This window comes from Myxocyprinus asiaticus, chromosome 32, assembly GCF_019703515.2.
Source record: "Myxocyprinus asiaticus isolate MX2 ecotype Aquarium Trade chromosome 32, UBuf_Myxa_2, whole genome shotgun sequence".
Lineage (NCBI taxonomy): Eukaryota > Metazoa > Chordata > Actinopteri > Cypriniformes > Catostomidae > Myxocyprinus > Myxocyprinus asiaticus.
In genome coordinates this window covers 18,099,895-18,125,182 of record NC_059375.1, presented here as the reverse complement: position 1 = coordinate 18,125,182, position 25,288 = coordinate 18,099,895, and the positions used below count along the sequence as shown (strand labels likewise).

The 25,288-nt window shown below is 42.7% G+C and overlaps 1 protein-coding gene across 3 annotated transcripts in view; it reads left to right on the top strand.

The window, feature by feature from the left end:
• The first annotated feature begins 1,224 nt into the window (after positions 1–1,224).
• The window catches only part of LOC127423494 (protein shisa-6-like), a 125,940-nt gene continuing 101,876 nt past the window's right edge, over positions 1,225–25,288 (top strand). For all 3 annotated transcript variants that reach the window (XM_051667844.1, XM_051667843.1, XM_051667842.1), the window contains exons 1-4: positions 1,225–2,770; positions 3,379–4,192; positions 5,635–5,795; positions 25,085–25,183. In XM_051667844.1, the coding sequence (XP_051523804.1) occupies positions 3,645–4,192; positions 5,635–5,795; positions 25,085–25,183 (808 nt within the window). In that variant the 5' untranslated portion in view covers positions 1,225–2,770; positions 3,379–3,644. The remainder of the gene's footprint in view (positions 2,771–3,378; positions 4,193–5,634; positions 5,796–25,084; positions 25,184–25,288) is intronic.

Sequence of the window (25,288 nt, the reverse complement as noted above, 5' to 3'; positions counted from 1 at the left end):
CAAGCCACTCTGGGGAGATCTTAAACGTGCGGTTCATGTAAGACGACCAAAGACTTTGCATGACCTGGAGGCATTTTGCCAAGACGAATGGGCTGCTATACCACCTGCAAGAATTTGGGGCCTCATAGACAACTATTACAAAAGACTGCATGCTGTCATTGATGCTAAAGGGGGCAATACACAGTATTAAGATCTAAGGGTATGCAGACTTTTGAACAGGGGTCATTTCATTTTTTTCTTTGTTGCCATGTTTTGTTTTATGATTGTGCCATTCTGTTATAACCTACAGTTGAATATGATGAATCCCATAAGAAATAAAAGAAATGTGTTTAGCCTGCCCACTCATGTTTTCTTTAAAAATTGTATAAATATATATATATATATATATATATATATATATTCAACACAGCATTCTTGCCAGCCTAGCCAAGCACCAGACAATAACCCACCTCCTCCCCAGCTACCTTCCATATGCATTAGTCTCCGTTGTTAATGATTTATAACTTTAGCCAGCCTAGTTGTGCACTTTTCTGTTTGTTACTTTATGTTCCAGGTGACAGCCGTCATGACCTGATCTTCTAAGCAGCCCAGATGCATCACCTTCCGAGATACCCCTCTTCAGATCAGGAGTATCCTTTTCTTGGATAATTTGCCAAATGTTATGCTTTCCTTGCTGATGGTTCCAGTATGGCGGGTTCTTGTAGAGCTACTTCCTTTAACTGCAGGAGAAGAACCAACGCAAATCATGGCGCATTATTACTAATGTAAACTTTGGTTTGGCACTACGTTCATGGGCAGATTTATTTCTGCCCCAATGGGTCTCAATGAGGACTCGTTGCAGTATCATATTTGACCACAAATTTCCATTAGGAAAACTGGGGGCGCTGTGGAGTTCGGGAGGGCAGCAGACTTTCTGCCTCACATGCTTGAATATCTATATCAAACACTGTGTGACGGAGCTTTCAGCTACTTTACGACTTAAAATAGGATAAAACTTATACTATGCCTGCTTTTGAATACATATATCAGCATTCTGAACACATTTACTGGCAAACAAATTACATTATTAGTAGTTTATATTATGGATATATGTTTTCAAGTGGATGGATATTTAGGCAGGAATTTATAAATAATTATAATTTAATTTGATATATATAGCTATTATATAATTATATTAATTATATTTTGACACAGTGCTACAAGATTCCCATGCAGTCTGTTTGTGTTTTGATGTACTCTTATTCCCACATCAAGCAATAATGCATTCTGATGCTGAGTAAAGAGCTTACAGCCATTAAAATAAATGTTTCATAAAGTAGTTATTGTAATCTAAGCATTATGTCTAAAATGAGTTATTTCAATAGTTGTTTTGATAGTATCCAGTGCCACTTTGATGCTCACCAAGGAACCAAAAAATTTGAATAACTCCTCTTGGATATTTTCTGGTTATGATGCAATAATTTTCTCTACTCTTGCGTGTATTTTTCAATTCACATGTTCATTTCATTTTTTAATTCAGTTTACATCCCAGAGCATGCTGTATTTGTAATGTGAATACAATCTACTTTTGAAAGTATACATTTGTTAAAGCTCAGTATGTCTTTTAAAGACAACTTCACAAGAAGTATTTGAATATTTTATTAGAGAAACTATGCACTGTACAAAAAAAAAAAAGAAAAAAATGAAAAAAAGAAAAATGTAAAAGAAAAGAAAAAATAGAACAACTAAGCTGTAACTTAGCAACTGCTTCCAGGCTACATAATCAGAGGATTGTGTAGGATGTTAGTGAACTTAAAAATATTCCAAAAATGAAAAAATATTCTAGTTTCTTATTGTTATCCCTCATTATTTTTTGTTAACTAAAATCTACTGTTAACTGACAGCAAAATGACTACCAAATTATAACTTACGACCAAAACACTCTCATCAAAAGAGATTCCTTTAGTAATAAATCTTTAATTTTTAAAGCATCCGTGTTAAGTTCTCTGTAGCCTAATTCAGCGGCATGCTCCAGCTTTCCGTAAGATTACATTTAATTAAGGTACACATGGAGTGGTTTATGGTACAAGCAACATCCTAAATGGACACTTTGCAATGGAAGATCCACCAGCAGTCTGAAGGTTAAGGTAAGTATACAGTATGTGAAGAAAATATTCCAGGGTAAGGCATACTTATACTTACTGAAGCAGATGCAGACAACCTGTCACATAGCAACCTTTAATGCTTTTAGTAATTTCCTATAACATTTGTTTTTCAGAACTATTTGTAAAAATTCTGCAGGCATAGATATCAATGAAACAGTATAGAGAAATAGGGAGACAGACAGACTATAGACTGCTATAGGAAATCTGTTCCATGATGTTTGCAGATTTTGTTCAGTTCTAAAATCTATGCATTTTTACAAAAAAAAAACAAAAAAAAAAAAACAAAAAAAATTATATATATATAATAATAATAATCTATGCATTTTTATTTTCCTATAAAAGGGTTATAAAACAATAACAAGTATAAATCAGAGTATATTTTAAAAAGCTAATGAATAGGTGTGGTAATCTGAGAAGGGAGGAAATGAATTATCTTATCCCTGCCTGAGAGAGAGAGCTATGAATTGGAGATGCACGTAGAATGACTGTGACGCCAGCATTTGATGCAAGACCGAAAGACGGTAGGCGGACCCTTCAGATGGGTCTGTTTCGGAATGGGATACTGACTGTCACTTCAATTCACCTTGGCAAGAGCTAACACACCCGATTAAAGCGTTAAAGTGAAGGTAAGTGCTGAATAAAACTGACTATTTATTTAATCACATTTAAGCGATAATAAATGAGTAAATATTACACTTGATATATATATATATATATATATATATATATATATATATATATATATATATATATATATATATATATATATATATATTCCATATGCTATTTAATAAATTATCCTATAGGGCTACATAAGCAATAAATCTTCTTTAAAAGTAATACATTTGCACACTCGATGACAACATAAAAATAGTCTTTAATGTAAAGTGATATAATTGTGTGGGTCCCTTGTTTATCCGTGAAGGCAATGAAAACACATTCAACTCTAATTCAGGTAGATTGCCATGTGTCTGCGTGGTAACAAACCGATATATTTGTGCCATGTATGCAGCGTTTATAAATTAGGAGCCAGAAATACAGGGACCTGATGCAATTATGGGTTATATAACGATAAAAACAGTAAAACAATAAAACAATAAATAAATAAATGTAAAATTGACAAATAAAAACAGAAGAAATGTGCGCGTGAGCTCGATGTAATCTCATACATTTATCAGATTTAATCTACAATCGTTTAATTAACATTGAAATTCATCTCTACTTCTTCCCACAGCAAGATACGAGAAGTGAAGGCACGTTTGACAAGAGTTCATCAAAAATCCCAACAGTGACGCCCAACTAATTCAAAGAGAACCAGCGATGTTTTACAAAAACACGATTCAATGAATGGCACCTTTCATCAGTATATCCACAAGAACCTCATATCACCAGGAATGCGGGGGAAAGCTGACTTCAGAACTGCAGCAACCTTATAGGATCGAGTGCGCTTGAAGCGGAAATCGAAGTGAGCTGTCCAGGGTCCTGAAAACGCGCCAAACCATGGGTATACAACACTTTCTGGTGCTTCTCATTTATCTGGATCCACTGAACGTGTTTTGTACTTTGACGGCCAAACGAGTCAAACCTGCGCCCAAAAGGACTCAGAAGCCGAAAGAACTGAACAACAACACCACCACCGTCGTACCTTCAGCGTCCACGCAGCGGATCACGCAGGTCCATCCGTTGCACACCCACGAGACCTGCCTGGGTTACTACGACGTGAGCGGACAGTTCGATAAGGAGTTCGAGTGCAATAACACCGACCACCGCTACTGCTGCGGCTCGTGTTACTTGCGCTTCTGTTGCCAATTTAAAGGCAACCGGTTAGAGCAGAGAACATGCAAGAATTACCAAAAACCGGACTGGGTGAAAACTGTGCCCCCATCTCCTGTTCCAACAGGTGATACTTATGATCCGAGTATGGACCAAACGAACACCGCGGTGTACATTACCTGTGGTGTGATTGCTTTTATTATAGTCCTTGGGGTTTCAACAAAAGTCGCATATGACAAAGCAACCCAACCGCCTCAGGAAATGAACATTCACAGGTAAGCAACACAGTGAACATCTCACATTAGGCTACCCTACAGTTTCAATTGCAGTTGACTGAAAACAAATACATTTTATAATCTCTCATTTGTTGAACATGTATCAATGATCATATCATGACAATTGCTCGTTGAAATATTTGAGCGTTGATGTGATTGCTGGAGTTATACATGTACATTTGAAAGTTTAAAGCACTGATCCCTTTGACTGACAACACTGCAATTAGATTGGATAGAAGTGCTCTCACCAGCTGCAGTATCTGCTGCTCTTTTGTTTCGCCTGTGGCCCATATGGAATATTAAACGTGGAAACTCTGTGTTGTGAATGTCAAAATCCCAAGCAGAGTTGTAATATGCACCCATTGCACTAGTAGAGCAAACACCCTTCATTTTGGTGTTTAGATGAGAGAATTTATGGTTCATTACAGCCACTTTAATTTTCCCCTTCATTTGATGTGCACAATAAGCACAGATTTCATAACAGTGTCTGGACAAAGTATCACACACACCGGTTATGCAGGAGAAGATGATCTCTCTCTCAATGTTCATTGGCCATTTGGTTCATTACACTAGATGTGGTAGGGTTCAGAACATTTTAATGGTGTACTGAGAAAACAGTTCTCTCAATCACCAGTTTGTGATTCAGATTTATTAGATGTTGCTTAAATACCCCCCCCCCCCATCTATGATTTCATAAGAAATATTTTCTCACATCTGTGTTTTGAGAACCAAAAAGTTTATCTCACTGCACAACTATATTACTCGTAGAATAATATATAAACACACATTTAGCTTACCTAAATGGACACTACCAATTGTCCTCCCTACAATTCACCCTGCATCCGTCACTCCACCTCAATTCCTCCTTTTCTATCATTCGTAATGTCTAGCTGAGTTTCAGAAAGTACTTGAGCCTTCTATTACAGGCAGCAAACTGTTCTCTCCTTTTCCACTTAAAATTCATACAGTAAATGAACATGTGAATGTGTGAAATACCATTTACGCATGCTTCTTGCTCTGGTGGTGGAACTAACTGAAAGACTAAAACTGGGTGGCCTGTTTGATAGTCAACAAACATAGATTAAGACCAACAAGCAAACAAACCAATTGAAAATCCATGCAATAGGGAGGTGTGCTGTTTAATGTCAATTCAAGTATCGCAGTGTAACAAATTTAAAAAAAAATTTTTATTTCTCTGTTAACAGTAAACATTTACAGAGCTAATACAGTGACTACAGGCTTTCATAACACACAGTTTGTTTGGCATTCTGATCCCCAGTGCCACCTATATATACTAGGTGCAACTCCCGGAATATTGAAATATGGCTCAATTATGATTATTTATATATTTTATTTTGCTAGAGGAAATCTGTTACCTGAACTTTATGAGGTGTTGCATTGTTGTTGTTTCCTATTGTAAAGTTCTCATATTTTCTCCACAGAGCCCTAGCAGATATACTTAGACAACAAGGTCCAATTCCTATATCACAGTACGACTGTGAAAACTTTGCGGCAATGAACAGCTCACCCAAAGACAACACGCCACAGCGAACGGGATCCAAAAACCACTATACCCCTGTTCACAGCTCAAAATCAAATCATGGTAAGAGACCTGATATTATTTACCTGTCTTTTTGCAATATATCGATCTTGTAATATTATACTGGCCTAAACAAGTAAAATGCAAGTAACTACATCGATATTGAAACTGAGAAAAATGTCTTCAGTGTCACTTAGTTTTAGTGTGGATTCTGTGTAGTGACTGCAATTTTCACACTCCATTTTCTCTGAATCTGAGCATAGTTAAGCCAAACCTGTCTGTCACAGGACAGAACATAGTCTTAGAGAACTGATTTCTCTCATGTTTTGACAAAATGTGTAGTTACTATGTGTTGCCTTTGCACAGCAGTATACACTGAAAAAGAGAAAGCAGCTCTATTGAAAATACTAAACCAGTACACTTGAAATCAACTTAATACATATATGTTTGAGATGAGAACATAATTATATTGTGTAAAGTCCAAGTGATATTCAACACAGTCATCAAAATGTGATATGATCACATTGCAATGAAATGTTCAAAAAGATTCAGACTTCTGACGGATTGTGTTCACTCAACATGATTTTTACTGCTTGCTCAATTAACTTATTTAAAATTAGCAAATGCAACACAATTCTTATGTATTTTGGTCACAACTTAATTTCTGTTATGTAGAATGCATATATGTCCACTTAATCCAATTATGTTGGGACTATGTAAATAATATTTGTTGCATCAATGTATTCCTGAAGCCGTCCAGGGGATTTCCAGTTCCCGGCATGGTTTGCATGGGACTGGATTGAGAGAGTAAATGTAAAAGTGTTATTTTAATGCATTTCTACACAAAATGAAACAAGTAGGAGACTTTTTAGTGTTTCATGTTCTGTTATGTTGGGATTTAGAGGAGTTTCTGTCATGTACATTTTTTTTTGGAGGTTACCATTTAGGAGAAGAGTGGAGATAATGGTTAGGTCAAGGTTGGGTATATTACTACTGAAAAATCAGTTTATTGGTTTTCTCTTTAAAAAATACCGAGGGATCATCATTATAATGACTGAATGACAATCTGTAAACTATCAGCAGCACCATTCTTGTTATAAAGTACAAAACAATAGATGTAATATGCAAATGTCTTATTTGATAGCTAGCAACAAGCTGCAAGGTTCAACAGTGTTATTTGAACAGATCAAATTTAAGTTGTTTTAACTCAATTAATTTAGGTTTTCGCTACACAAAGTATTTGAGTAGAGCCTACATTTTAATTTCAGATCAAATAAACACATTTTCATTGTGTGGAACCAATGTCAGTGCTTATCAGTCTCGATGGAAAAGCCAAATCAAGGGTGTTACTTTCATTCATATGAAACTGAACGGAATGAAATGTATGTCACTGCTATGACATTGTCTAATATAGGAATATATATTAGTAGGCTTCTCTCTGGGTCATATATGTTGCACTACAAGCCAAGTGCCAGACAACTGCTAGTCAGATGGCTTATATTTCATGCTGATCTCATTGCAGCATGTATGTGAGACACATGTTATTGCCTTGTCACTGTGTAATCCACCAGGTTAACGCTTGGTAATCATCTGACTTCTACATGCCATTTTTAAATCAATTACAGTTGAGCCATATAGATACGCCCCCCTTGCTGCTGGCTTTAAACTGAAGGCTGCACTGAATTTCATTATATTCAAGGCCAAGAGGGACTTGACACTTCTCTGGAACGTTCTCATGAGATATGATCAAATGAAATGGCAGTTTTAATGTAAGGGAAATAAATGTCACTCATTTGGCAACAACACCAAACCGAAGGTCCAAAATTTGAAGTATGAGAGAGTTATATTTAACACCTATCTCTCTAGAAGATCTATAGATCTTTTATCTTGGAACACCTTCTTATATTGCCCCTTAAATTGAATAGTTTACCCATAAATGTACTTAAAAAAAAGCATATTACATATTTAGCAGACTGTCCAAGCTGCTCCATTTCTGGTCACCATTCACTTTCGTTGTCTTTCTTTTCCATCCAACCATCCTGCCACTTTTTTTTCGATAGCCTCATTACAAAGTGGCCTTTTAGAGCAGCATGATGTAAGAGAAGGCACTTGACCTCTGACTTGGGATCAAGGAGAATCTGGTAGCTGAGATCTCAAAATCCACTGAAACTTGTTTGCCCAGGGAGGTCAAGATCCATGTCCACATTTCCATTTAGACTCTGTCAATAGCTATTTTTGTCCTTCAGTCTTAATGAAGCCTGTTTATATTGTAAGACTCAAAGATCTACACAGTCAATGGCTGATGTGAGTTAGAGCTGTGCTTTTCTGAGTTTGGTGACTTTGTGTTGTCAGCCATCACAGGGAATACTACATATCATTACCAGAGAATGGAGCCAATATTTTCACCAGAGACCCCTGGTCCTGTCCTGGGTCAACACTGAGGGACAGTGACAGCCTCTACAGAAGCGTGTTTAATTGGCATACAAATTGGAGTGCTGTGTACTGATAACATCTACTGAACCAACTCAAATGGAAAATGCATATTCACATGCCCTAATGCACAAGTTTCTTTGTTTTTCATCATGGAGGGAGGACACTTGTCTAGCATGCCATTTATGACATTATCTTAGGGAACTGTGCTTGTGGTTTTCACTGGCTAACTGTGAGCAATTTGTGGTGCTTTTATACTATGAAACCTGATTGGACTCGCTCTAATTACCAAATGATAGACTGTTGTGAAATGGCAGTCATAGGCTGTGTCTGAAACATAAGACAGCTGCCTTGCTACCCAGTCAGTCAATGACTTCACAGGCAGTGTTTTTGTATGAAGATACCCCTAAAGGAAACTGGTTTCAAAAAGGCTTCCAAGACACCATCATGGCCAATGATCTAGAACAAATGAAAGTGCATTTAAGACATAATATTTGGAAAATATCAAGAAAATCAAGAAAATATTTGAAGGAATAGTTCTCCCAAAAATGAAAGTTCTGTCATAATTTACTCACCCTATGCGGACAACAAAAGGAGATGTCTTTATGAAAATCACGGACCATCTTTTCAATACAGTGGCAGGGGATAGTGCCTCACTTTAAAGCATAAAAAGGACCCTAAACAACCCGACTGATCTCACAGTGAATTCAGAAGCAGTAGGTTGATTTTTCTTAAGCTAAACACGGTCTCTGCTTACCAAAATTCGAAGCGGGGTCCCCAGTGGCCTAAGCGGGAAGTGTTTTTAAATGTAAGGGCACATATGAGCTCCACTTTCTGGAGAAGGGTATAGCTGCAGGCAGGGTTGGGGAGTAACAAAATACATGTAACAGGACTACGTATTTAAAATACAAAATATAAGTAACTGTATTCCACTACAGTTACAATTTAAATCATTGGTATTTAGAGTACAGTTACATTCAAAAAGTATTTTGATTACTGAAGAGATTACTTTGCATTTTATTGTCATTTGTTTCATTTAATAGTTAGTCCTTTCAGATGGAAAAATGTATACATATAAATGAAGCGATCCAAAATGCATTTGAACAGTGGTGAAACACTTTCTTATGAAGTGTTACATTCATACGAGCAGACAGAGAAGTAAGTTTGAAGAAAGTTTGGAGCACAAGAAATATAAATAAACCTTGCGTAAATTGTCAGCTTTACGCTAAGCTAAAATGCTATTTCTGGCCATTTTACATGCACACGTTACCAGGCACGATCATATTTTTCATATTGATCGTATTCTTGGTAATAATTTTTGTATTGTTGTCGTGTAAACATATCTAAAAATCCTTAAAACAAGATCAATTAGATTAATCTTGTTTTAGAAACAATACTGCATAAGATATTTAGGTTTTTCTGAGAATGTATTTTTAACATGTGTATTTTGTCTTACTGTACTGGCAGAGTTTTTATAGTCAAAACAAGTGAAAAAAAATCTACCAGTGCTGAAGAAGTAATCCAAAGTATTTAGAATACATTACTGACTTTGAGTAATCTAATGGAATATGTTAGAAATTACATTTTACAGCATGTATTCTGTAATCTGTAGTGGAATACATTTCAAAAGTAACCCTCCCAACCCTGGCTGCAGGCATAGCTCCTAAAAGAGGTGTGAGCTCCAAATCACCATTAAAGATATAGGGAGCCCCTAACCTTACCCTTTCCCTATCCTTAACCCTTTTGGGGTTGGCACAACACCCTTTTGGAGTAACCAAGCCCCCTTTTGGAGTAACCCTGCCCTCTTTTGGAGAGACTGCACCCATTTGGAGGTCTCCGGCCTGCAGCTATAACTACTTGATTTTCTGGGTGAAATGCCCACAGAGGGGTGCCAAAAGTGAGTTGTTTATCGAGATGTTTTCAGCTGTAAATGATGTAATACAGTGAAAAGGAATTCATATTTTATTAACTCTAGAGGGAAAATGGAACCTTCACCGTTCTTCTGCGTTCTTCACCGATTATGCAAACAGGATTAGTTCTTTATTTCAATGTGGGACAAGAACCCAATGACGCAATGCACTTCCAGTCATGCCAAAGGAGAAGGTCAACACACTTGAACTGATGCAAAAATATCTGATGGGAGATGGTTTTTGTTAGTAAATCAGCATGAGGGGCCAACACCAGGTTACTGGAACATTGTAGAAGGACTTCGCATGTGAAACAAAGCGAGTTCTCGTCTGAAAATGAGTACCAATGTGATCGAGCTTTTCTTGTAGCACTCACAAACATAATGGATATCAAAATGATTTAAATTACATGTTGTTTCTCACCAAAACCTATCTTATGACTTTAGAAGACTTGAAATATGACACACAAAGTTATAAAGGAATATGACAAAAGTTTTGTGATACTTTTGGTTCCTTTTTAAAGCTTTAAATGGAGTCACTATCCACTGCCATTTTATTGACATGACGGTATGCAATGTTCATTTAAACATCTCCTTTTGTGTTTTGTAAAAGAGAACAAGTCATACAGGTTTGGAACAACATGAGGGTGAGTAAATTATGTCAGAATTTTACATTTTGGGTGATCTATCCCTTTAGTAACCACAATGGTAATTTCTCTTTAAAAATGGAATCATAAGTTAAATAAATAAGTAAAATTACACCTATAAATTAATTGACTCCTTTCAAATGATACTTCAGATGCCATTTTTTTTCTTTCCGTCAAACGTCGAACCATAGGCAGCGAAGGATATATCTATCGTGTCTTAAAAACACAACAACCAAACGAAGACCTCTTAATTGACAGGATGTGTTGCAAACATTGGATTCAGACATTGTTGCCTTCCTCCCACCATATACTTCCTACAAAGTCAGCATTTTTCAGCATTTGAAGATGGATAGATGGAGAGGTGCTGCTGTGCATGATCTGCAGAGATTTATGGGGAAGAAAAAAATGTGTGAGTTTGAAAGAGAAATGAGGTGTACAACATATATGTATATATATATATATATATATATATATATATACACGTATATATTTATGTTTAGCAGGGAAATAAATTTACAGCGCAAATTATGGTTACTCCAGGGATGCTTGTGCGTCATCATTAGACGCTGGAAATGTCCCGTCCCTTACTGAAACAGAAAATATGATTGGTTAGCAAATATCCAATCACGTCTGAAATGAACATTCTGATTAGTGGGTCAGATTAGTCGGACTGTCAGTCTTGCCTGTGCCATCAGTTGCCTCCCGCAGCTCCATGCATGTTTAGAGAAAATCTCTGTACACTTAAAAAAAAAAAAAACTTCACTCAACGGTGCTGCGGCATCGTGTTAGTAGATTGCAAAAGTTCCGGGTCAAAAGCTTACTAGTTGTTCTGGCAGCCATACGTATCATCACTTATTTTAGGTGGGCATATACAAAATCCTAAGAAAGATAGGTGGGCATACGGTGTATGCCTGCGTATGCCTTAGACTACACACTGCTTTTTGCACTACCTCGTTTGCACAGTTGTTTGCATCTTTTAAATATTTCACTGTTTGCATTATGCACTAATAAAGATATAATTGTAACTTTTATTCAAGGTTATAAGTTAACTTTTTAATATTCATTGTATAGATATTATCTATCAATATATGGATCACAGATTTAATTACTAGTTGAAATCAGTGTTAGAAAACTCAATACACAGTAGTTTCAAGTGGCATCGTGTTTATTGGAAGCACAAGTAATCATGCAAAGAAACAAACAAATTTCAGTTGACTACAAATTAAGGTAGTTTAAAATCCGTCTCCCCTTCTCTGCTGCTCTCATGTCTTCTACCATCTCCGAAGCTGAGCACATCTTGTCCAAGTGAAGTTTTTCTAATATAAAACAACATGATAAAAACCAAAACAAAATTTTCCACAGAATGGTCGAATGTTTTTGTTTTGAAGTGAGTCAGCTCGGTAAGTTCAGGCATATCCTTTATAACAGTGCTACATACTGTATGTACTGTACATCAAAACCTATTTAAATATAGCTCTTTTTGTGTTCCCGGTGCAAAAACATCATTCGAATTTATCAGAACAATCACCGTTCCACCACAAACTTATTTTAGTTGAGGTACTAAATCTACAATTGTGTGGAAAAATGTCCTGGTTACTTTCGTAACCTCCGTTCCCTGATGGAGGGAACGAGACATTGTGTCGATGTTGTGACACTAGGGGTCACTCTTGGTAGCCCCAAACACTGCTTTTTGAAAAAAGGCCAATGGGAATTGGAATTTGCATGCCACTCCCCTGGACATATGGGTATAAAAGGAGCTGGTATGCAACCACTCATTCAGGTTTTGTGTTGAGGAGCCGAGACAAGGTCCCGGCCATTTCAGCGGGTAGTTCAGTGTTGTGACAAGAGGGACACAACGTCTCGTTCCCTCCATCAGGGAACGGACATTACGAAAGTAACCAGGACATTCCCTATCTGTCACTCACTCGACATTGTGTCGATGTAGTGACACAAGGGGTCCCTATACAAAACACCACAACTAGCTGAACTGTGTTACGTGGACTGGCGGTGCGAGACGGGCAGACCGCTGTGTGCCTCGTAGCCAGCGCACCAGGCTGTCACGTAACCTCCCCCAACTCTCTTATGAGTGTTGAACGGTCCTTCGGGAACAAGTCGACTGCCCAACAAATAGGGACAGGCTAGCCCAGCCGTGGCCTCTTTTCCTCTTTTTTCTCCCCAAAAAGAGTGGAATTTGTTAACCGACTGGGGGCCATAAATGTCTACGTCGGGGGGGTGTCACTCCCAATAGGAAGACACAGAGGTGACCACAGCCCACCCAGAGAAGGGGCGGGGAATTTGAGTGGAAATGTGTCACATGGTCTTACCGAGTCTTGTCGGAAGTATGTCATGTGGAGAAGTCGCATGGTAGGTCCTACCCGAGGGGGGAGGAGTTTCTACAAACATGGTGACTGGGGGCAGAGGGGCCTCTGCCCAAGGAAGATGCAGTTTACCGACAGGTAAACGATTTAGCGGAAGATATCACATGGGGTCACCTATGGGGAACCAGAACATGTGGAGCACCTACCCCAATACAGGGCCTAATTAGAACACATCTGCCACAGAGCTAAGGAGGAAAGTCATCCAGGGATCACAGCTTGTGAACACAACTGGGAGTCAAAAGCACACGTCTTCACCTCAAGGGAGGGGAAAGGCGCTATGCGCAAATGGTACACCTGGCCAGCTGTCCTGGAACTTACCTGCTTGTACCTGACAAGACACGAGACAAAACTGGCTCAACCCGGAGATTGTAGAACCTTGCAAAGGTGGGTGTTGCCCAGCCCGCTGCTCTGCAGATGTCTGCCAAAGAGGCGCCACTGGTCAGGACCCAGTAGGCTGCTACACTCCTAGTAGAGTGGGCTCGTAACCCCACGGGGGGCGGCACGTCCTGAGTGTGATATGCCATCACGATGGCGTCAACGACCCAGTGGGCAATCCTCTGTTTGGAGACAGCGCTTCCTTTCTGCTGTCCACCAAAGCAGACAAAGAGCTGCTTGGAGCTTCTAAAGCTCTGTGTGCGATCCAAATAGATGCGTAAAGCACGCACCGGACACAGCAATGCCAAGGCTGGGTCTGCCTCCTCCTGGGGCAGCGCTTGCAGGTTCACCACCTGATCCCCAAAAGGGGTCATGGGAACCTTGGCCACATATCCCGGTCAGGGTCTCAGGATAATGTGAGAGTAACCTGGACCGAACTCCAGGCATGATTCGCTGACAGAGAATGCCTGCAGGTCCCCTCTTGATGGAAGTGAGCACAGTCAGGAGGGCAGTCTTCAAAGAGAGTGCCTTAAGCTCAACTGACTCCAGGGGCTCAAAGGGAGTTCCCCGTAGACCCTGAAGGACTACAGAGAGGTCCCACAAGGGGATGATGCACGGTCTGGAGGGAATCAACCTCCTAGCGCCTCTCAGGAACCTGATGATCAAGTCATGCTTCCATAAATACTTAATATCCACTGCATCGTGCTGTGCTGAAATGGCGGCCACATACACCTTCAAGGTGGAGGGGGACAGCCGCCCTTCCAGCCTCTCCTGCAGGAAGGAAAGCACTGATCTGACTGCGCATATCTGGGGGTCTTCGCGTCGGAAAGAACACCACTTAGTGAACAGATGCCACTTCAAGGCATACAGACACCTCGTAGAGGGAGCCCTAGCCTGAGTGATCATGACTACCACCGCGGGGGGTAGGCCACTTAGGTCTTCCGCATCCTGTCCAAGGGCCAGACGTGGAGATTCTAGAGGTCTGTAGCGGGTGCCAGATGGTGCCCCGTCCCTGAGAAAGAAGGTCCTTCCTCAGGGGAATTCGCCGGGGGGGGGGGCTGTCGCGAGGTGCGTGAGGTCCGAGAACCATGTCTGGGTTGGCCAGTAGGGTGCTACTAGGACGACTTGCTCCTCGTCCTCCCTGACCTTGCACAGGGTCTGTGCAAGTAGGCTCACTGGGGGAAACGCATATTTGCGTAATCCCGGGGGCCAGCTGTGTGCCAGTGCATCTATACCGAGGGGTGCCTCGGTCAGGGCATACCAAAGCGGGCAGTGGGAGGATTCCCGGGAAGCAATCAGGTCTACCTGTGCTCGACAAAATCGACTCCAAATCAGCTGGACCACCTGGGGGTGGAGTCTCCACTCTCCCCTGATTGTAGCCTGTCGTGACAGCATGTCCGCCGCAGTGTTGAGGTGTCCCGGGATGTGAGTGGCTCGCAGTGACTTGAGGCGCTGCTGACTCCAGAGGAGGAGATGGCGGGCAAGTTGTGACATGCAACGGGAGCGTAGACCACCTTGAAGGTTGATGTATGCTACCATCGCCATGTTGTCCATCCAGACCAACACGTGCTTGCCCTGGATCAATGGCCGAAACCTCCGCAGGGCGAGCAGTACTGCCAACAACTCGAGACAGTTGCAGCCGTGGGCCAGTCCAGGAGCCAGAGGCGGTGTGCCCGTTGCATACGGCGCTCCAGCCTGTCTTGGAGGTGTCCATCATAACCACAATGCACCTGAAGACCTGCTCTAGTGGAACCCCTGCCCGTAGAAATGCAAGTTCGGTCCAAGGGCTGAAGAGGCGGTGACAGATCGGCGTGATGACCACGCGATGTGTCCCGTGGCGCCATGCCCATCTTGGGACTCGAGTCTGAAGCCAGTGCTGAAGCGGCGTCATATGCATCAACCCGAGCAGTGTGGTCACCTCTGAGGATACCATATGCCCCAGGAGCCCCTAGCCGCTGTATTCTGTCTGAGGGAGTGCTCGTTCGTGAGGCGCGCCGTCATCGAGACTGAGTCCAACTCCAAGCCGAGAAAAGAGGTGCTCTGAACCGAGGAGAGCTTACTCTTTTCCCAGTTGACCCAAAGCCCCAGTCGGCCTCGCGGCAGGGCGGAGCCTGAGGCGCCACGTGGAGAATCCAGAGACATCAAAGCACTTACCTGGCTCCTGATGCCCACCATAATATTGGTCGAGGAGGTGGGAGGAGGAATATCATTCCCACAGTCTGTTGGAACCAATCCGGTGTGGGCATGTTTGTGCCACAGCTGGGCGCACAGGGGCGGGGGGTCCGCCGCTGGAGCGCCAAACCTGCCAAAATGGTATGGTGGACGGTGGTCGTGACGACGGCCGTGCACACCTGATATGTGACCCAAGGAACAAGAAAACCACTCTTTTGTTGAAGTTTTGGGTACCGCAGCCTCTTGGGCATGTGGTGAAAAATGAAACAAAAGATTCTCCTCCCGGCCCTCCACCGGGGGATGGAGTGGTCTGTCCACCAACTCCATAGAAGCGGGTCTCCTCGTCCCTGGGTCGCCCGTCTCAGGGGTGCTTTGAAGCCTTCCTTGGGTTCTTAGCAGCCGGCCATGAGACGGGTGGCATCTGCTTCCTGCGGTGGGCTCCACGCCGGGGCCTGAGCCGGGCCGCGGGGGCAGGCTGCGGTGGAGCCGGTACTGTTGCTTCAGGAGGATGCCCTTGGCGACGAGCAGATGGGGTGCGGGGTCTTGAGCCATGCCAGGGCAGGATGTGCCTCCGTCTGCTTCTTCACCGTCCGAGAACAGCTGGGCGAAGTCCTCGATGGTGTCGCTGAACAGGCTGACCTGGGAAATGGGGGTGTCAAGGAACTGTGCCTTGTCAACCTCTCTTATCTCGACCAGGTTGAGCCATAGGTGGCGCTGCCCGAGAGACCGCACCGTGACCTTTGTAGACCGGAGAGCGAGTTCAGTCGCCGAGCGCAGCTCCTGCATAAATCCTGGGTCAGAACTACCCTTGTGCAGTTCTCTTAGCGCCTTGGCTAGGTGCACGTGCAGAGGGTATGTCGCCAGAGACAACATAACCCTAGAGGCGCTGGACAGGGGTCTCAGGCGGCCCCGCCAGGTGGCGGCGCTTTGCGGGCACAGGTGCACCGCTACTGCCTTATCCACCTGGGGAATCGCGAGTACCCCCTGGCAGCCCCACCATCGAGGATAGTGAGAGCGGAGGAGCTCAGAGACCAGGACCAGCCCTCCACGACCTCATGAGCTCCTCATGCACCTCCGGGAAGAAAGGGACCGGGGCGGGGCGCTGCTGTGAGCGGCGCTCCAGGCCCAGGAACCAATCGTCAGGCCGCGAGGGTTCAGGGGGGGTGGAGGGTTCCACTCCAGCCCGACACATGCAGCCGCCCGGGCAAGCATGGCTGCCAGCTGCGCGTCAGGCTGTGACTGGGTGACCACACCCAAAGGTGGGAGCCCAGTCGAGTCCTCAGCGTCAGACTGGACAGCCCGCTCTCTGATACTGCAGTCGAGAGCTCATCCACTTCCCGAGTGCCGAAACGAGATCATGAACTCACCCTGAGACGAGCCGGTGGTCTCATCCCAGCAGGGCAAATGAGCGTACTGGGGAATGGGAGGTCCGTGGGGAGTTACCATAGATAGAAGGACCGAGGCAGGGAGCCGCTGTGGTGGTCTTTCCTTCTAATGAAGGAAAAACTGCGACCGCAACGTTGCCATGGTCACGCTCTCGCGGTGAGAACATGACCTGTCCACGAACGCTGTCTCCACATGGGCAGCGCCCAAGCACGTAAGACCGTGATTTTGGCTATCGGAAGTGGAGAGGTAACGACCGCAACCAGGAAATGCACACAAACGGAGAGGCATCTTTAAAAAGACGCTCTCCGTTAATGCCACTCTTTTTAGAAGGGAAAATATACTCTTTTAGTAGGAAGAATATACTCTTTTAGCTGCTGAAGCACCCAGGGGCGTTCTCTGCACTTCACCAGTGCAAGAGGGGGAGAAGCCCCTGTAATGCGGCGTAAATCCAACAGAGTAATTCAGCTCACTGAACACAACCGCTCGGCTCCGAAGAGAAAATCTGAGTGGTTGCGTACCAGCTCCTTTTATACCCATATGTCCGGGGGAGTGGCATGCAAATTCCACTCGCCAATTCCCATTCCCTTGAGGTGTTTAGGGCTCCCAAGAGTGACCCCTAGTGTCACTACATTGACACAACGTTGAGTGAGTGACAGATAGGGAACACCTATAGACTGGACATAAATGGTTTGCTTGTGGTGGTTTTGGGATGTACACAAAATCTTTTCTACCTCAAGTGGCTAAAGAATGATTTGACATTAAGTGCTCACATAAAACAAATTACTTGATTAGAAATTTAAATAAGCCCTCTCCCAAAAAATTTTTTATGTGTTGCCGAAGAACTGTTTAAGTACAGCAATGAATGTGTTTCTGTATGCATATATTTGTATTTGCTCAAATATTGCCTTAAGAGATCCGTACTGCATGCATACAATTTGTCTGGGTTATTAAACTAGGACATAATTAGTTTAATTAAGATGTGGAATGCCAGTGGGCAATTTCATAATGATACAGCTCTACAAATTTTTTAACACATTGCCTCACCATTTCTTGATTTAACAATTAATTTCAAAGTTAACTAGGCTTTAAAAAATGTACTTAAGTCATGACTATGATTTTTCCTTGCAGTTTGAAAAGCCTTGGCTACATCCTCATGAGGACATCAGAGCCGACCACACTTGTGTGTTTCTCCTCTAGCACATGTATGTCAAAGCACAGCATCAGAAAGACTCTTGCCAATGGTCTCCGGCTATGAAGTGGTTTTCGTTTAAACTGCATCTCAAATTCTCACTCTTATGGCAAGGTTGAACATGCTTTTTAGGATTTCCTTAGGAGGCAGATATAACAGCCTGTTAAATTCAGCTGTCCTGTAATAGCACATCATAATGAATTCTTTGCAAGTCTGGTCACCTGTGCACAAGATGCTCATGGCTTCTTGGGGTTTAGACTGAAAGAGGTTTATTGTCTGTTTTAGTGGCTGCATGTATTACATTCCATACCCCCTCCCTCACATTCATTTAATTCAGAGGACTGTGTCAGATCTTGCTCTTTCCTGTGTGCTGTGTTGATACGATTTGGCCCTGTTTGTTTTTTCCTTTTTATCCAACTGTTCCTAGTGATCCAAAGCAAAAACATTTTTGAGGTTGGAACAATCGAGCTCTCAGTATGAGAAGCTGGCAGTCTGCAAAGCCTCTGTAAACAAGATGTTAACAAATTATCTTTTAATATGTTAAATACCTGTCAGTTCATTTTATTTATTAATAATTCTTTGAAAAACACAAATTGTCATCCTTTAATAGTGACGGATGAATTACTTCCACAGACAAATTTGCCCAGTCATGACAAGACTATCATTGTTTATGTGTTCAAGGATGTTTTGGTATCATGACAACACACTCTCATAATGATACGTCATTATGGCAACTATTTACCACCAATATGTCACCCTTAGTTAATTGCTTGCACCCCCAAAACAATGGCCACTGGTCGCTCTTGTATTTTAAATGTCACTCTGATGCCGTATTCAACTCTGAGGATTTTAAAACTTTGCCCAAGGCAAGATTTTAAAATTAAATATATTGACTGTTTACCCATTGCTTTAACATTTAATTATTATTTTGATCAAATAATATTAAATAGCACTATTAAATTATCAAAAGTGATCCTCTATTCATGCACTGTGTTCTGGATCTTTCAGGTTGGTTAGGTATAGATGTAGGGGTGTGTAACACAGACTCAGGCTGAGTGGGAACCATGTGCAGTTTAATAACGCACAGCAAGTTCAGAGTACGGACAGGCGTGGGTTGAATAACCAGGGCAACCAACAATATCAGAGGCAGGGCAGTAAACATGGTAAAACAGGCAGAGGATCGGGGCAGGCAGCAAACAGCAATAGAGATAGTCCAGGCAAACCCAGTGGCAGGCAGGCAGCAAAGAATCGTACAGAGTTAATCCAAAGCAGAGTCAAACACGGGCAGATCAACACAGTAAATAATAACGCTCAGAAATGTAGGTGGGGCAAACAAGACTTCGCAAAGGGTGAACACACACACTGGGCTTAAACAGTCTGAGAGATATGGAACAGGTGTGTAGTAATCAGTCCAGGCACATGGGCACTTGGGAAATGTAGTCCAATGTTAATACTCAGGTGAGTGAGACCTCCGGTGGTTGATTGAGGAATATTCACCAGCATTCATGACAGAGCCCCACTCCCTGCGAGCGGCTCCTGACGTGAGAGCACATCCGACGTCGGGGTCTTCCTCAAGGTCGAGTGGCCGGTTTCTCCGGGTGAGTCTTGTGAATTTCTGCGATGAGATTGGGGTCGAGGATATCACCCGCCTTGACCCAGGACCTCTCCTCCAGACCGTACCCCTCCCAATCTACCAGATATTGGATCTGGCTTTCCCGACATCTGGAATCTAGCAGATCTCACACTAGAAATGCCTCCTCATCATCCACAATCATGGGTGAAGGGCCTGTGTCACCACCTTCCTCCTCCACCCACGGACCACCAGCAGGTTTCAGCAGTGAGACATGGAAAGTGGGAGAAATATGATAATTAGCAGGTAATTGGCGGCGATATGACACAGGATTAATTTGTCTCAGAATTATGAAAGGACCCACATACCTGGGACTGAGATTCTTGCAAGGTAAATGGAGACGAAGGTCCCGGGTTGAAAGCCACACCCACTGTCCTGGAGCGTAGTTGGGACTGGGACAACGATGGCGGTCAGCTTGCTCTTTTCCCCTGTTTATGGCACGCTGTAGATGGACATGTGCTTGGTCCCAAACAGCCTCACTTCGTTGAAACCAGTCGTTCACAGCAGGTACTTTGGATGGTTCACCAGACCATGGAAATAGAGGGGGTTGGAACCCCAGAACACACTGAAAATGATCAATGACAGCTAATATGGTGGTGTTACCTTGAGAGACCGGTAGATCGGTGATAAAATCAATGGCGATGTGGGACCATGGTCATTGTGGTATGGGTAGAGGTTGTAGCAGCCCTGGCGGTAGTTTTCTGGGGTTTTTTGCGGTGGCGCAGGTGTGATAAGTGTTCACGAATGTACTGGTGTCTGCCTGTAACATTTCCCACCAGAACCAATTTCTTAGCAATCCTACTGGGGTAGTGATACCTGGATGGCCAGAGCTTGTGGAGGAGTGCACCCAGTGAATTACCTTTTCTCGTAGACTTGGTGGCACAAACGATCGGTTGGGCGGACATTCTGGAGGGGCCGGGTTTTGTGCATGGGCCTGGGAGATTTCTGACATGATGTCCCACTGGATCAGAGAGGATGAGATGGTGGGTTCTGGAGAGGGATTCTGAGGAGTGGAGTCATACTGACGGGATAGTGAGTCGGCTTTGTTCTTTGATCCTGGACGATAAGTGATTGAAAAGTTAAAACGAGTGAAAAATAGTGCCCATCTAGCTTGTCTGGGGTTTAGTCTTTTGGCAGAGCATAGGTATTCCAGGTTGCGATGATCTGTTAATACCAGAAATGGATGTCTGACCCCCTCCAGCCAGTGTTGCCATTCTTCAAATGCTGCTTTCATGGCTAACAGTTCACGATTGCCCACATCATATTTCTGTTCAACAGAGGAGAGTTTACGTGAGTAATAAAACATGGAAAAAGCTTAGGAGGATTACCTTGGCATTGAGAGAGGATAGCGCCAGTATCGGTGTTTGATGCGTCTACTTCAACCACGAAAGGTACGTTGGGATCAGAATGATGCAGAATTGGAGCAGAAGTGAAGCGATTCTTCAATTCATTGAAGGCTTGAATGGCGTTAGTAGACCAGCAAAGCTTGGTGTTTCCTCCCTTTATCATGGCGGTGAGTGGAGGGATGACAGTGCTGAAGTTTTGGATAAATCTTCTGTGAAAATTGGCAAATCCTAAGAATCGTTGTAGTTACTTTACTGTAGTGGGTCGAGGCCAGTTTAGAACCGCCCGTACCTTGCCCTCGTCCATAGACACCCCTTCTGGACTGATGATATAACCGAGGAAGGAGATTGAAGCTTGGTGGAATTCACAATTCTCCGCTTTGGCATACAGTTGGTGTTCCATGAGACGCTTCAAAACTGCCCGGACCTGCTTTATGTGTTCCTCCAGGATGTCTGAATAAATCAAGATGTCATCAATATATACAATTAAGCCCTGGTTTAGCATGTCTCTGAATACATCGTTTATGAAGGATTGGAACACAGATGGACTATTGGACAGTCTGAACGGCATAACGAGGTATTCATAGTGCCCGCTGCTGGTGGAAAAGGCAGTTTTCCATTCATCCTCCTCTCGAATGCGAATGAGGTTGTACGTGCAGCATAGATCGAGCTTGGTGTAAAACTTAGCAGTCCTTAGTTGTTCCAAAGCTGCGGGGACCAGGGGTAATGTGTATCTGAATTTGACAGTTTTAAAATTTAGACCACGATAATCAATACAAGGATGAAGGCCCCCATCCTTCTTTCCCATGAAGAAGAATCCTGCTGCTGCCGGTGAAGTGGATGGATGAATGAAACCCTTGGTCAGTTCTTCTTCAATGTACGATTTAATTGCTTTAGCCTCAGGTTCTGACAAGGGAAATATTCTGCCTCTAGGTTGTGAGGTACCAGGTAACAGATCAATGGCACAGTCACTAGATCGATGCGGTGGTAGTTGCGAGGCTTTGCTTTTGCTGAAGGCTTCAAACAGATCAACATACTCCGAAGATACATGTGGTGCTATGTTGGACTCGTTAGTCACCATAGTGGTACTCACAGACATAGGGGTGATTGGCTTTAGACACTTGGACAAGCATCTGGGGTCCCCTCACATGATCTGCTTATCACGCCATGAAATTTGTGGGTTATGGTCCTGCAGCCAGGGTAAACCGAGGATAACTGGGTTGTGTGGAGAGTGGATGACGAAGAGGCGTGTTGTTTCAGTGTGTAAAACTCCAACTTGCAGAATGAGGTCAATGCCGCCCATCTAGTGCTGCCACTGGAGAGTCGCAAGGAATTAGCGGTATCTTATGCTGTCGGGCAAAATTTTCATCAATAAAGTTGCCCGCTGCCCCCGAATCTAACAAGGCCTTAGTGGTGATGGTATCTGACAGAAATGTTAATTTTACTGGCACTTCAATACAAGCAGTAGTTTGGAAATCAACAAACTCACCCTGCGATTGTGTGTTTGAGGGGGTCGTGTCGGGCAGTCAGCTCTCACATGTCCCGCTTGGCCACAATATAGACAGAGATGGTTCCTGATGTGGTGTTCACGCTCCTCTGTGGAGAGATGAGTTTGATCAACTTGCATGGATTCAGCATCATCACTGGGTTGATTAATTTGACTAAGAGGGCTGGTAAAACAGTTAGATCTCCTAGAGTGAATGAGATTGTCAATGCGAATAGCGAGGTCAATGAATTGGTCTAGGGTTCTGCGTTCATCACGGCAGGCCAGCTCTGATTGCACATCTGTGTTTAGTCCTTGACGAAACAGCAGTTTTAATGTGTCTTCCACCCACACAGTTTGCACAGCTAGAGTGTGAAAAGACAGAGCGAATTCAGCTGCGGTATCTCTTCCCTGACGAAGCACAAGCAGTTGTTCCCCAGCACTCCTTCCTCCTTCAGAATGTTCAAATACCTCTCTTAGTCATTGAATAAATTCATTGAAATTGGTGTGGTTTAGTCCTTGATTGGCCCAGACAGCTGTTGCCCACTCCAATGCCTTTCCCATGAGCAGTGAACACACAAGAGAGATCTTACTATCATCTATATAATGAGGGCTGTTGAGCCAGAAACAGAGCATTGCATAAGGAAACCTTTACACTTGGTTGGGGTGCCGTCAAATGTTTCTGGAAAGGCTAAAAGGCATTAAGACTGGTACCTGACTCACTTGAGGTGCTGGGGAAATGGATTCAGGTGCGGGCCGATGGAGATTCTGTACAGATTTCACTAACTCCTCCATTAGCATGGTGAGTCAGCCCAGTTGTTGTTGGTGAGATGCCAGTAGGTTCACTTGGGCAAAGAGTTCGCTGGACAGATGCATGAGGACCGCTGGATCGGTAGCTGGCGAAGTCTTCTGTAACACAGACTCAGGATGAGTGGGATCCATGTGCAGTTTAATAACACACAACAAGTTCAGAGTACAGACAGGCATGGGTCGAATAACCAGGGCAACCAACAATATCAGAGGCAGGGCAGTAAATGTGGTAAAACAGGCAGAGGATCGGGGCAGGCAGCAAACAGCAACAGAGATAGTCCAGGCAAACACAGTGATTGGCAGGCAGCAAAGAATCGTACAGAGTTAATCCAAAGCAGAATCAAGCATGGGCAGAACAACACAGTAAATAATAACGTTCAGAAATGTAGCCGGGGCAAACAAGACTTCACAAAGGGTGAACACACACACCGGGCTTAAATAGTCTGAGAGATATGGAACAGGTGTGTAGTAATCAGTCCAGGCATGTGGGCACTTGGGAAATGTAGTCCAATGTTAATACTCAGGTGAGTGAGACCTCCGGTGGTCGATTGAGGAATCTTCACCGGCGTTCGTGACAGGGTGGTTAAGTGTTAAAATTATCTATATTATAGTGTAATGTAACTAAAATTATTGTGAGTAGATTTACCTGGCTGTTACGTGTTTTATATTGTTTTATAAGTGGTTAGGTTTGGGAATCTAATATATCCATATGATAGTATAATGAAATGAAACTAATATATTGAAAAGTATAATAAATCATAATGGTTAAACAACTTGATTAATCTGAAGATTGCAGAGCCTATTACAGAATATTAAACTCATCCTTACTTGACAATCACAGTTGTCCTTACTGTATTGACATTTTCATATTAAAACGTTTGGGCAGACATATCAAACAGCTTTAAACTTTAGGATACAGTACATCAAGGCCATGAACTATGATTTGCTTCTTTGTAATCAGTTGCAGGTGATATTAGGGGAGGGACATTTTCATTCTAGAGAGCATTTGATTGGACAAAAATCTGTGTAGTGCAAGATGAGTCATCAGTATTTTTGGTCCATTTTCCTGGAAGAGAAAGACTATATATATTAAATGCGTACATATGCTAAAAGTGAATTTTGTAAACTTTTATAAGTACACTAGCATATGCATTGCTTCAGAAACAATAGACATGGACTGAAAGCCACACAACTCTAATTATAAACTCATGGAGTCTTTAAGAATCCAGAAAGTCTTAAATATTATGCCAGCATTTGAGTTTATGCCATTGCATTGAACTCCCAGATGGTGTTCAAGGTTATCATCCAACTTTTCTGACATCGTCGTATGCACACTGATAATTCACTGATAATTAGAATGTCAAGAATAAATATCACACCTTAGACACTGGCAGCATTTAATATTCACACTACAGTGAGCAGTGTGTGTTGTGTGGACAAGGTGACTTTACCTATATGAATTATGGAAAGTCAAAAATCTTGAAATGCACTGTGAATTTAGCTTGTTATACTACTGACGGCTGTTTAACTGGGAACAAAGGTGCTACAGAAAGAGTGATATTTTGCTGTTGGTCAAATGTAACGTTCTGGTGTCCATTTGCAGGTGGGCATTATTCGAAAGAGAGCACTCGAGGGGGTGGCCATGACCTTCACAACTTCATATCTTCTGGATTTGTGACGCTTGGCCGAAGCAGTGCAAAAGGTAACATGATTCTATATCTCTGCTTATTGACACTGAAAACCTTCTTCCATAACAAATTTGGTGCTGAAAAGAAGAAGAATCAATGTAACATTTTATAACTCAACA